We start from the raw sequence: 14,066 nt of genomic DNA, 5'->3' as shown, positions 1-14,066 counted from the left end.
TGGAATTATGACTGTATCAGACCATGCTCCGGTCTCTATGAAAATTATTTTAGCTAGACAAAGGAGTCAGCGGCCGATGTGGCGCCTGGATGACAGCCTGATCCATGAGGAAGGTGGGGGAAGCAGGGTGGAGGCAGAATTAAAACAATTTTTCCTCAGGAATGATACAGAGGGTATTACTAGCGCAACCCTTTGGGAGACGCACAAAGCGTACATTAGAGGGATTTTAATCGCTGAGGACGCAAAAAAAAAAAAACGAGAGAAAAAGAAATACTATTACCCTGAGGAAAGAGATAGAGACCTTAGAACGCGAACATAAAGCGCAGGGATTTAAAGAGACTTACCATAAACTAATTTTAAAAAGAGATTTACTTAAAGAAATCATGGACCAAGAAGCAAGGTTTAAACTAAACTGTATATCCAAAGAGAGATATTTATGGGGAAACAAACCAAGTAAACTTTTAGCTAAAATGGCCCAAAAAAAGAAAGCCAGGAATTATATTGAGAAAGTCAAGGGTAAAAATGGGGAATTAGTTTATGCAACTAGTGATATTGCGGATACTTTTAAAAAATATTATGAGGACTTATACACTATAAAACACCCAAGACGGCAGGAAGGGGAAAGGGAGACTGAGACACGTGCGTTCCTTGATAATGCAGGACTTCCTAGATTAGAGGAGATGGAAAGCCTTACCATCGATCGCCCCATAACTGAGGAAGAAATAAAAAGGGCCATAAACTCCACTAAGGGTGGAAAGAGTCCGGGGCCAGACGGGTTTTCCACCTTCTATTACAAGAGATTTAGTAACATTCTGATACCGAGGCTGTGTAAATATTTTAACGGACTGGGGTCGGAATTTGAAACTAGCAGGGGAGCTACAGCGGCAGTGGTCGCAATAATATTAAAGGAAGGCAAGGATAGCTCTCTCTGTTCGGGATACAGACCTATTTCTCTGTTAAATACAGATATTAAACTCTTTGCAAAAATTCTGGCGGACCGCCTGAAAGGGGTTATGCACTTATTGGTGCACCCCGACCAGGTAGGCTTTGTCCCCAACAGAGAGGGCAAAGACAACAGCCTAAGGGCAATCCCTTTACTCCAGACCATAAGGCAGAATGAGCCCCCAGGTCTACTCCTGTCAGTCGATGCCGAAAAAGCATTTGACAGGGTAGACTGGGGGCTCATGATGGAAACCCTCACCGTGATGGGAATAGGAAGTAGGATGTCCAGCTGGATAAAAACATTATATCACCACCCTACCGCACAAATAAAAATCAATGGCTCTCTATCAGAATCTTTTGTGATGAAAAACGGGACAAGGCAGGGATGTCCACTATCCCCCCTCCTCTTTATTCTATCCTTAGAGCCGTTGCTGGCCACCATTCGCAACGATTCGGATATCAACGGAGTGAGAGTGGAAGGGGAGGAACATAAACTATCGGCCTTTGCCGACGATATACTATTTTACGTAACCAACCCAGTTAAATCTATCCCCAACCTCACCAGAGTATTGCAACAATACGGCGCTATCTCCAACTTTAAAATTAATGTAACCAAATCAGAGATCTTGAATATTAATTTAAATAAAAAAGAGATAAATTCGGTTAAGGAAGTATGCGCGTACCCTTGGACCAAAGAACTCAAGTACCTAGGAATAAAACTTGCTAATACAATACAGAAGATGTACAAAATTAACTATATCCCCTTATTAAATGAGATCAAGAACGAATTAAAAAAAACGATAAATAAACCCATATCTTGGTTTGGACGCATAAATATGTTAAAGATGGTGGTAGTCCCCAAGATCCTCTATAAATTCTTATTACTCCCAATTGCTCTTCCTCAGCAGTTTCTGAGAATCCTCAACACCCTGTTACTAAATTATGTGTGGAAAAATAAAAAACACAGACTATCCCTCTCCATAATAAAACAGGGTAAGCCACTTGGCGGCCTGGGAGTCCCGGACATTAAAAGTTATTACAAGGCGGCGGTCCTATCGCGGGCGGTAGAGTGGGCGAGGGATAGGATAGACAAAAGGTGGGTACAAATAGAGAAGGCGCTAACAAACAATAATCTGAAAAATCTTATTTGGATCCCTGCACAATACAGAGCACTAGATCACAGAACACACGATATAACACGAGACACTTTAAGAATGTGGGATAGGACGCAGGCACAATTAGAAGGGAAATTTAATTCCCCATTAATGAATTTAAAAGAAAACCCCTACTTCCCACCCGGGGAAAAAAAAATAGGGGGAAATTGGATAAGGAGAAGCACAGTGCACTTGGGTGATATTATAAAAAACGGAGAGATAATGACCTATGGAGATTTGAAAGCCAAAACGGATTGTTGGAATCTGAATAGGTGGCATTATCTCCAGTTGACTCACTTTGTGCGGCACCTCCCCCGTCCATTACGGACGGAGGCGGAGCTGACCTCACTGGAGAAAATTTGTAAATCTACAAATTCAAGGGGCACCATCACTAAAATGTACGGGTTACTGGTTAAATTGGGATCTCGGGTTGAAGCACCTTTTATAGACAAATGGGAAAGAGAGTTGGGGGTTAGGAGGGGGGCAAATACTGTTTCAAGGATTACTAAATTAATTCACACTTCCGCGATAGATATACGGACAGCTGAAGTAAATTATAAGTGCCTTTCAGGTTGGTATATTACCCCTGATAAGGTAAATAAATTCAAAGTAGGTTATACCGCAGACTGCTGGAGGGGTTGCCTAGAAAGAGGAACGATGGCCCATATATGGTGGCACTGCCCTAAAATTCAAACGTATTGGGACATAATACTGAGCCAAATAAAGATTATAACGGGAGAGGAGATCAAGAAAGACCCATGGGCCGTCCTCTTCCATTGCAGCCAAGAAGGCGTAAAAAAATACAAGCAGTCTCTACTCCCTCACCTTTTAAACGCTGCCAAGAGACTTATCCCTAAAAAGTGGCAGGAGACGGAAAGCCCATATATTTGGAGTTGGATAGATGCAGTGGAGGAAACATATAGACTAGAGGAGCTAAGGGATGGATATCTGGAGAGGAGTACCGAACATAGGGAGAAATGGGGAAAATGGAAGGAATATAAAAAAACATGGAGCTACGCGGAGAGAGTAAGGGTGTGACTCCGCGGGGATGGTGCCATTCTCTGCTCCCTCTTGCATTTCTGTTTAGTAAGACATAGCACTTCTCTCCCCCCCCCGCATCTCCCCTAGCTGTGTTTGACCTACTCTTCTCCATATCTCTACCTTTTCTTTGGCCGAATAAATGAGGTCAACCTCTTTTATTCAATACTTATTTTATGGTACTGTTTATTCATAGGACGGGCAGGAGATTCCTGGGAGCCATGAGGGGAGGGAGGGGGGGTGTAATTATCTAAATATATTTATACAAATATATTTAAAAAAAAAAAAAAAAAGACAGTGAATAGAGTATATACCACACATGATGCAAACCGTAAATAGAGACGTAAGAAGCTTCGGATCATGAGTCGGTCTCTAGTATATTGGAATTAAGCTGAGGTGGTTTAAAAAAAAAAAAAAAAAAAAAAAAAAAAAAAAAAAAAAAAAAATCTCCTGCCCACACAACCCCTACCTAGGCACAGATTGGCTGCAAGCCGGGGATTGTGAGTGGGCGCAGGGGGACATGGGGAGGAGGTGGAGCAGACCGATCTTACCTCCTACTCTCTCCTCGATCGCGATGTACAGCGGGCAGGCGAGCCTGTGAGTGGGTGAGGGAGTTGGGGGGACAGTTATGCTGGGCACTGAGCGAGCCTCAGCCTGACAGATGCAGGATGGCGTGCAGCTGACATGGGGATTATCAGTCCAGTGCCGAAACTTGTTCCAGCATTGAGCTCCACTGAGGGACTCGATTCGAGGAACAAGCCTGGATTCAGGATACAATCAAGCCATATAGTGTATACGCTCAAGGGATAGGAAACCTCATTCAAATAATGGCAATAATATCTCAGTCCACCCAAAACTTAAGCTGGCCACGCACCGATACTGTCAAAAATTTTATTTTTCACTTCTGAACATTCGTTCTATTTCCTATTGGTTAGTGGGGTCACATCGACATTGGCCCAGATTCTCAAAGGAGATATGACGGCGTATCTCCAGATACGCCGTCGTATCTCTGAGTCTGAGCCGTCGTATCTATGCGCCTGATTCAGAGAATCAGTTACGCATAGATTTGTATTAGATCCGACCGGCGTAAGTCTCTTACGCCGTCGGATCTTAACTGCATATTTACGCTGGTCGCTAGGGGCGTGTACGCTGATTTACGCCTAGAAATATGTAAATCAGCTAGATATGCGAATTCACAAACGTACGCCCGGCCGACACAGTACAGATAAGCCGTTTACATTAGGCTTTTCCCAGCGTAAAGTTACCCCTGCTATATGAGGCGTACATGCGGCGTACCAATGTTAAGTATGGACGACGTTCCCGCGTCGAATTTTGAATATTTTACGTTGTTTGCGTAAGTCGTCCGTGAATGGGGCTGGACGTAATTTACGTTCACTTCGAAACCGTTACGTCCTTGCAGCGTACTTTGGAGCAATGCACACTGGAATATTCCACGGACGGCGCATGCGCCGTTCGTGAAAAACGTCAATCACGTCGGGTCACAAGTTATTTACATAAAACACGCCCCCCTGTTCCACATTTGAATTAGGCGGGTTTACGCCGGCCTATTTACGCTACACCGCCACAACTTACGGAGCAAGTGCTTTGAGAATACTGCACTTGCCCGTTTAAGTTGCGGAGGCGTAGCGTAAATAGGATACACTACGCCGGAACAAAGATACGCTCTTCTACGAGAATCTGGCCCATTGTTTGCTACCGCATTGACAATAAAATTCAAAAGAATCAGGATGGAAAAACAATTCTCGAACAAACTAGCTAATTCGTAAAAAATCATATAATCATATATACAGTATTGTAATACGCATGTTCTAGGCTCTAAATATACCTGTTTAATATATCTGGGATTTAAATAAAGGAGCAGACCTGGAATTTTTTTTAAAGGCTTTCAAACTAAATTTGACTCAATGATGGCCAGATGAAATACTCTATTGAACAATTTTTCCGACTCTCCAAACAAACATTTAAACAGAAGTCTACTGTGTACAGTATGGCCAGCTTTACATTTTGGTTATGGAGAGCATTTTGTTGGATGTCCCAGCTCTGCAGCTTTCTAATTAAATATACAGAGTTGGGATGATTTAATTATTTATTAAAGGCAAATCCACTTTGCACTACAAGTGCACTGACAGCACACTTGGAAGTGCATTCACTGTAGATCCATGGGGGACATGCAAGGAAAATAAAGAACATTTTAGCTTGAACATGATTGGGTAATAAAATCAGCAGAGCTTCCCCTAATTTCAGATCTTCCCCTCGGATTTACAGCGACTGCACTTCCAAGTGCACTTGTGGTGCAAAGTGGATTTGCCTTTCGTAAATAACCCCCAATGTGTCTAGGGGGGCAACTGAGAGATATCCGCATTGCATTGAGTGATAAGACGGCGAGTGCTGATGGCTTGACTTTATAACATAATAAAGGTAGTGGGCACCCTGTAGGCACCAGATGGTCAACTCAAGTGAAATTTTAACATGGGAAGCATGTTTTAAAGATGCAGTTATATCTGTAAACTCACTAAATAAGACAAGATGCTGATAGATGGAGAGGCTGGGGAGTAATGGGTATTGGCCGCCTGGATGTGGTCGTGTAGAGCTGAAATCCACAGACTCCTCTCACTGGAGCTGAGACAGGACACCTGCCGTGGCTCTATCATTGGGCCTGCAAACATTAGAATGAGGAATTATTAACAATGTAAATTATACATTTTAATATAGAATATATGGTTTGTACAGAAGACAATCCAATTTTTTGCAAAAAGCCACAATGACCATTAAACTTCATTCAGATTTCATCACATTGGAGGTGTCACAGCAATGAATAATTATTTCTGATTATAGCTGTTAACTTTTTGAATGTTGTATACAGTTATTTCGTTGTCAAATAAGACCATATTTGATCTTAAACTGTCATATGTTAACCTCTCCTCTTCTTCCTAACAATAAATCCGCAGATGAAGATGACAATAACTGGAGAAGGGAAACATTTGGTTGAGATGTCTCCCACCCAAAAGCTGGACGACCTAAAAAAAAAGGAATGGAGCCAAGAAAGGATTCACAAGGGGAGGAGGGCCCAATCAAAGGAGAAAATCTTAGGCCTCGTACACACGACCGTTTTCCTCGTCAGAATCCATCAAGGAACTTGGTGGGAGAGCTTTTTTGCCGAGGAAAACAGTCGTGTGTATGTTTTTCATCGAGAAAACTGTCGAGGAACGCGATGAGAAAAAAAGAGAACAAGTTCTCTTTTTTCCTCGTCGTGAGTGTCAATTTTCTCGTTGTGTTCCTCGTCGGGCTAGTTTCGACAAGAACCATGTTCGTGTGTATGCATAAAAACCCGCACATGCTCAGAAGGGTGGCGCCAGTGGAATCAATCTTCCCCTTTATAGTGACGTCATACGTGTTTTACGTCACCGCGTTTGAGAATGACGAGATTTTGTCTTGACAGTGTGTACGCAAAGAAAGCTTGTCAAGTTTCTTGACAAGCCTAACAAGGAACTCGTCGAGAAAAACGATGTTTCATTTACGACGAGTTCCTCGGTCGTGTGTACGAGGCCTCAGACTGCTCAGGCATTTTGACCTAGAATAGTAAAGTTCCGCTGACCAGTTTCAGCGGACATGTTTGGTCGTCTGTACGGCCAACCGGACAAATGTCCGGCGGATCGGACAGGTTTCCAGCGGACAAATGTTTCTTAGCATGCTCACCGGACATGTCCGATCGGCCGCCATCCCTCGCATGCGTCAAAGTGATACGTCACCGCGCTGTCTGTCCGCGCGGATTTCTGTCTGATGGTGTGTACAACCATCAGACAGAAATCTCCGGGCGGACATGTCTGCTGAAAACGGTCCGGCGGACCGATTTCAGCGGACAGTCCGCTCGTCTGTATGGGGCCTAAGGGTATTATTCTCACAGGAGTGGTCTGTTGCAGTGTTTTTTAATTTACGTGTTGTATGCCTTGTGCCAACAGGGACAACCGCAGCCCATTAATTTGAATCAGCTGCATAATGCATGTAATCAAACCAAAAATCACCTGTGCAGCATTTTCTATAGCATTTAGCATTTTTACACTTTACTGTGCGTTGCATTGCAATGGGATGCCATTCACAATAAATGGAACCACAGCACACCATTGCATGTAATGTGCATTACTGCAACACAATAGTATGAATGTCAATTAGGAGCTATCATAAACTTGACAGGTTCTTCTTTGCATTTTTTTTTTCGAACACAAGTGCACTTTAAATAATCTCAAAATTTGCAGTATACAGTGTATTTTTTAAACTAAAAACAACAAGGTATTATGAGTTTATATACTCACCGCTGATTTCAAAACTATAGCCATTATTTCTTTGGTCACAAACTACTTCCATTCCAGAAAGAGGTAAAAGTCCCTATAAAAAAGACATAGGCTTTTACTGCTAGGAATGATATACCACCAGGTCAAAACTGCAGTTTTATTAATAGTTTTTTTTAAATGAATTTACCAAAATTAAAGTCAGCAGCTACTAGTACTTTTAGGAACAATCAACTGTATTAGGACCAGTGCCATCTTATGCCCTGTACACACGATCAGTCCATCCGATGAGAACGGTCTGATGGACCGTTTTCGTCGGTTAACCGATGAAGCTGACTTGATGGTCAGTCGTGCCTACACACCATCAGTTAAAAAAACGATCGTGTCAGAACGCGGTAACGTAAAACACAACGATGTGCTGAAAAAAACAAAGTTCAATGCTTCCAAGAATGCTTCGACTTGATTCTGAGCATGCGTGGATTTTTAACCGATGGACGTGCCTACAAATGATCGTTTTTTTCTATCGGTTAGGTATCCATCCGTTAAATTTAAAACAAGATTGCTTTTTTTTAACCTATGGATAAATAACCGATGGGGCCCACAGGCGATCGGTTTGGTCCAATGAAAATGGTCCATCAGACCGTTCTCATCGGTTTGACCGATCGTGTGTATGCGGCATTACTCACACACAAAGTCTTCAATATATTTCTGCACCACAATCTTGGATTTGGGAGCCTGCTGACACTTCCCAAGGAGTCCCAGCCTGCTCCCCGATGTGCATGAGTGAGATCTGTCAATTGGGGTTGACTGGTCCTGTAGATTCCTGGGAAGTGTTACATTATCTCTGGAGGCTGCAGGAGCTGGGGGGGGGGGGGGGTTGCAGAGCGAGAAAGATTGCATAGGTGGAAATAATGAGTGAAGGTCAGCTTTAAGAATTGTTTTTCTATATAAATGTTGTCTGTGGTACATCTATTAGGCCCTGTACACACGAGGAGACATGTCCGATGACCGTTTTCATCGGACATGTCTCCTGGGAGCTTTTGGTCTGATGTGTGTACACACCATCAGACCAAAATCCCTGCGGACAGAGGTGGCGGTGACGTAGAAGACACCGACTTTCTCAAACACGGAAGTGCAATGCTTCCACGCATGCGTCAAATCAATTCAACGCATGCGCGGGATTTCGGGACGCTGGTTACACGTCATAACCAGCGGACATGTCCGATTGGGTGTACTAACCATCGGACATGTCCGACAAACACGTTTCCAGCGGACAAGTTTCTTAGCTTGCTAAGAAACTTTTGTCCACTGGAAACCTGTCCGCTAGGCCGTACACACGGTCGGACATGTCCGCGGAAACTGGTCCGCGGACCAGTTTCAGCGGACATGTTCGACCGTGTGTACGCGGCCTTACAGTATAAGGCTGCATTCACACCTGAGCGTTTTGTCGCCTGAAGCGCGACGCTCAAATACGCTAGAGGGGAAAAAATACATTGTTCCCTATGGAGATGGTTCACATCTCCACGCCAATACGCCTGACGCTGAACGACTGAAGCTCAAACAAGTTCCGGACCCTTTTTTGTCGCGCGTATCGGGCGGTTTGGTCGTTTTTGAGCATTTCCATTTCCCATAGAAAGTAATGAAAACGCTTGATTCAAGCGACTAGCGCGACAACGAGCGTTTGCTACGGACATTTCACCCAGGCAGAAGATTAAAAAAATCTACCAACATAGCAACAAGTGATGAAAAGATGATAATTTTTCATATTGGCTAAAGTAAAAGATGGATCTGACGAAACAGCTGACGCTGTGAAACGCGTAATCCCATTGGCCGGCCCGGACCTGCACGTCATTTCCGGCGCGACGACGGCACGCTGCGCTCCACGGTGGAGCGCACGCCGCATCCTCTGTGGCTCTCCGGTGCTCCTGTCCCCCGACACCGATTACCAACAGTCTGCTACAGCCTACACTCTGGATGCCCGCCAGTCAAGACTACTGCAGGACCCCAGGCACACAACCATTTCCCGATTGCCTACATTTCTTCATTTTTGCCTACCATCCACTTCTTGTTTGTGAGTAGGCATTTTTCATATGTATATTCATTTGATTTTATTTCAGTTATTAAATTTGGGCTTACTGCACTCAGATTGGCGCACTCTGTCTTTTCTTTTTGATCGTTTCAGAGCAATGCTTCTGCTTTAAGGTGCTGCCGCTAAGTGCTTATCCACAGCCACTTGTACTACATTTTATTGATCCAGGACTTTCATGGACACTCTTATTGGACTTTAGTATTAGATTTTTATATACCTCAGTTTAATTTTTGGTTGCTCTGCTGGATCGTGCGCCACATATCCTCTTTTCTGCATACTAATTAAAATGGGCGATTCCCATTTAAATTAGGGCGCGCTCCCGCGCCGGACGGACTGCGCATGCGTGTGACGTCATTTTTCCCGACGTGCATCGCGCATACGTAGTTTACGTCGGGCTTTGTGGATAGCGACGGGTTCGTAAAGTTGCGACGGGAAAAAAAAAAAGTTACGCGACGGGGAAAAAAAATCAAATTTAAAAAAAAAACGCGGCGATCGAAAAAAAGGTATGGTTTTGCATGGTCTACTAAAGTTAGTCCATATAAAACCAACCTTAGTTTTGCGCAAGCAAATTCGTAACTTACGCAAATCACACAATGCCTAAAGCTTTGTGGATCTCCGTAAGTACTAATTTGCATACGCAAGGAGGGATTTTGACTCGAAATGCCCCCAGCGGCGGATGCGGTACTGCATCCGAAGATTCAACAGCGTAACTAAATTACAGATGTCGGATCTTCTGCCTAACTTGGGAAAAATCCTTTTGAGGATCGCTCCCAAAGTTAGGCACAGAGATACGCAGGCGGAACAGCAGTTCCGCCTGCGTATCTCTTTTGTGGATTTGGCCCATAGTCCTGAGGTTTGCTTGAGCTGTGACTGAATTACCTCCTATCTTAAATTTTTCTCACTGATACCCAATGAGTTTTTTAACATGAGTTCCGAGACCTGAAAATTATTTATTATCCCCTGTGGTAAAAAGGTTGTAAAAGGCTGGTCTACAATACATATACACTATTTTGTAGTAGTACATTAGTAATTGTAAATTGTAGATTGATACTTTCCTCAAATATTTATCTAGAAGATGTGACATTCTTTTTCTGTAGCCATATATTCAGTGGCCTTATTATACAATGCAGTTCTATAAAGACACATACACCAAAATTTGATGGGACCCCGAAACCTTGCAATCTTATTATTATTATATTTAAAGTTTAACACCCTAATTAAGGACTCAGATTGTCAAGAATATAGGGAGAGAACACAATTTCTGCTTTATTCTTTTATGTTTAGGGTTCATAGGTAGTTTTACACTCCACACCCCTTGCAGTTACCCCTCAGTATTTATCTATATCTAAATTATGTTTTACCTGATACATAAATCGCCTCTCTTGGTGATCCATGGACAAAATTAGTAAGTGGAGAGGGAAGAGAACCATGAAGACCTCTGTCATTTCCTGTGAAGAATAGTAAGAACTGTCATGCAAATATTTTCACATAAAAGGTATAAATTGGGGGTAAATTAATATTCAAAAAACCCTCAATAATGTTTTAAATACCTGTATTTTTGAAATCTCCATTTCTATTTGTTGCCTTTAACATTTAACATTTTCTAATGTTTATTCTTAGGAAAATAGAACGTTAAAGCGGTTGTAAACCCTGTTACACCACTTGTACCTACAGGTAAGCCTATATTAACCTCCCTGGCGGTATGATTATTTCAGAAAAAAGGTGCTGAATGCGGTACCATTATTTACAAGGAAATTTGGCGTTTTATACTGTAGGCCTGTAATTCTTAGGAATAACTCACTTAAATCTGACCAAACAAGAGTCTAGTAGGCATCCCGGGTATGAATTTTTTTTTAAAACAAAATTATAAATTATAATATAATAAATAATTATAAATAATTATAACAAATAATAATATAATTATAATAAAAATTATTCAATAATGTAATCAAATCAAAATCACTGAAATTTTCTCAGTTGCAGAATTGTCGCTGTCATTACTTTTATTTTTTTATGACACATTTCCCCACAAAACGCTGTCGGTCAGTTCTGCAAGCGATTATAATTTATTATCGCTGTTTTCTAGCTGCTCTAAAACCATTTTTGACATAAAGGGACACTTTTGGTTGCTATGGACAATCTACAGTTTCCAGGCAGAAAGAACAGTTTTTATTATATAAAAGTACATGTAGGGCACTGGGCAGACCACTAGGGACAAGGGGGTGTGTATTTTTTACATACAGTACTGTAATCTATAAGATTACAGTATACTGTATGTAATCTGTTTATTTACTTTTTTGAATTTGGCGCCGTTCCCCCGCACCCGTGCGGCGTAACGTCGCCGGGAATGGCGATCGGCGGCACACAGAGGCACTGTGTGAATCAAGCGAGCACCGGCACGCTCACACAGCGCGGTGGCATCGCTGGATCCAGGGACAAGGTAAGTAAACAATGACTGTGGATTCAGCGAGGCGAGCCCGAGTCTGACTCGGGGTTACCGATCCTAGCACAAAAATCTAACCCCGAGTCAGACTCGGGAACACCGCCAGGGGGGTTAAGGCTTACCTGTAGGTACTGTAAAAATCTCCTAAACCTACACAGTTTAGGAGATATTTACCATATACGTCATATTTATCATATACGTCATATTTACCATATACGTCATCGGCGCATGCTCACTGAAGAAACGGCTCAATCATGCCGTTTCTAAAGGGCTTGTGCCGTGACTGGAAAGATTAGGAAAGGTTAAGTTAAGAAAATTCAACCAACAGAAAATACTACTGGGTCACTGTATTTGAGTACAGTCTGTGGCTGTTGACAGTTGTGTAAATAGCTCCAGTCTTGTAATGTCCTATTTTATCAGATAATGTGCAGCATAGATTATTATTACCTGTGTATGGCTAATTTGCATAACTGCTAAAGAAGACATAGCCACATTTCCATAAGATTTAATTTCTCGTCCTTCCCAGCCTAGGATTGGCTCTATCAAAATCATTTCATTTAGATTTTCGCGAGTTCGTCCCCAAAATAGGATAGGCTGAAATAGGAAAAGATACACTATATTAAATAAAGGCTATACATTTTAGACCTGGAGTCTGGAATGTGTGCCAACAGTTGCACCAGAGGTCTAAAGACAGGAAGTACATAGAAAATTTTACAACCTTGAGTCATTTACACATTGAGGGCCAGATTCTTAAAAGGCTTACGATGGCGCAACGCCATTTGCGCCGTCGTAAGTCCTAATCTGGCCCGGCGTATCTATGCGACTGATTCTTAGAATCAGTTACGCATAGATACCCATTAGATCTGACAGGCGTAAGGCTCTTACGCTGTCAGATCTTAAATGCAATTTTTTTTCCCGCCGCTAGGTGTCACATCGTCGTTTTCCCCGTCGTCTATGCAAATTAGCTATTTACGCGAGATTCCCGAATGTACGATCGAACGACGCAGTGATTTTGCGACGTTTCCATAAGCGTAAACTTGCCCCTGCTATATGAGGGGCAAGTTTACGAAGGTCCGTCGTATGCCATGTTAAGTATGGCGTCGGGTCAGCGTCGGCTTTTTCTGTCGTTTACGTTGTTTTCCTAAGTCGTCCGCGAATACGACTTTACGTCAATGACGCTCACGTCGGCGTCATTGACGTTTTCCGTCGTGAGCTGGAGCATGCACACTGGGCTATTTTTCCGCCCGTTGCATGCGCAGTTCGATCGGCGCGGGAGCGCACTTAATTTAAATACTAGCCGCCCCCTTTGAATTACGCGGCCTTACGCCGGGCCATTTACACTATGCCGCTGCAAATTACGGAGCAAGTGCTTGGAGAATACGGCACTTGCTCCAGTAATTTGCGGTGGCGTAGTGTAAATGGCTTACGCTACGCCGCCGCGGATTCTACAAGAATCTGGCCCTTAATGTTTTTGGATAAATTTGTGAAAACACACAACACAATTCACATGTAAGGGAATATAGGCATAAAGCAAAACTTTGTTTGTGGAGTTAGGTTCTGCTTTAATGTAATTTAAATAAAGTAAACTCTAATGCTCTGTACACACGATCGGATATCTGATGGAATCTAATCCGATGGATTTTTTCGTCGGATATCCGATGAAGCTGACTTTAATCAGTCTTGCCTACACACCATCAGTCAAAAATCAGGCCGTGTCCAACGTGGTGACGTAAAACACTACGACGCGCTGAGAAAAATGAAGTTCAATGCTTCTGAGCATGCGTCGACTTGATTCTGAGCATGCATGGATTTTTGACCGATGGACTTCCACACAGACGATCGTTTTTTTTCTATCGGTTTTTTATCCATAGGAAAATTTTAAAACATGTTCTATTTTTTTTCACCGATGGAAAACAAAACCGATGGGGCCCACACACGATCGGTTTGTCCGATGAAAATGGTCCATCGGTCTGTTTTCATCAGACAAACCGATCGTGTGTACAGGGCTTAAAACTAGTTTACTTCACTGGTCATTTCCATAGATATGTTCATGATTTTTTTTTTTTTTTTTTATATAACAAGGCAATACAATA

The 14,066-nt window shown here is 42.6% G+C and overlaps 1 protein-coding gene across 1 annotated transcript in view; it reads right to left on the bottom strand.

The window, feature by feature from the left end:
* The window catches only part of LOC120915459 (probable pleckstrin homology domain-containing family N member 1), a 113,019-nt gene that overhangs the window by 63,079 nt on the left and 35,874 nt on the right, over window positions 1–14,066 (bottom strand). The window contains exons 4-7 of the mRNA XM_040325995.1: window positions 12,421–12,567; window positions 10,892–10,978; window positions 7,466–7,538; window positions 5,669–5,811 (exon numbers count right to left, since the gene is read on the bottom strand). Of these exons, the coding sequence (XP_040181929.1) occupies window positions 5,669–5,811; window positions 7,466–7,538; window positions 10,892–10,978; window positions 12,421–12,567 (450 nt within the window). The remainder of the gene's footprint in view (window positions 1–5,668; window positions 5,812–7,465; window positions 7,539–10,891; window positions 10,979–12,420; window positions 12,568–14,066) is intronic.

Source organism: Rana temporaria, chromosome 10 (genome assembly GCF_905171775.1).
Source record: "Rana temporaria chromosome 10, aRanTem1.1, whole genome shotgun sequence".
NCBI classification, from domain to species: domain Eukaryota; kingdom Metazoa; phylum Chordata; class Amphibia; order Anura; family Ranidae; genus Rana; species Rana temporaria.
This window is presented reverse-complemented; position numbering and strand designations above follow the sequence as displayed.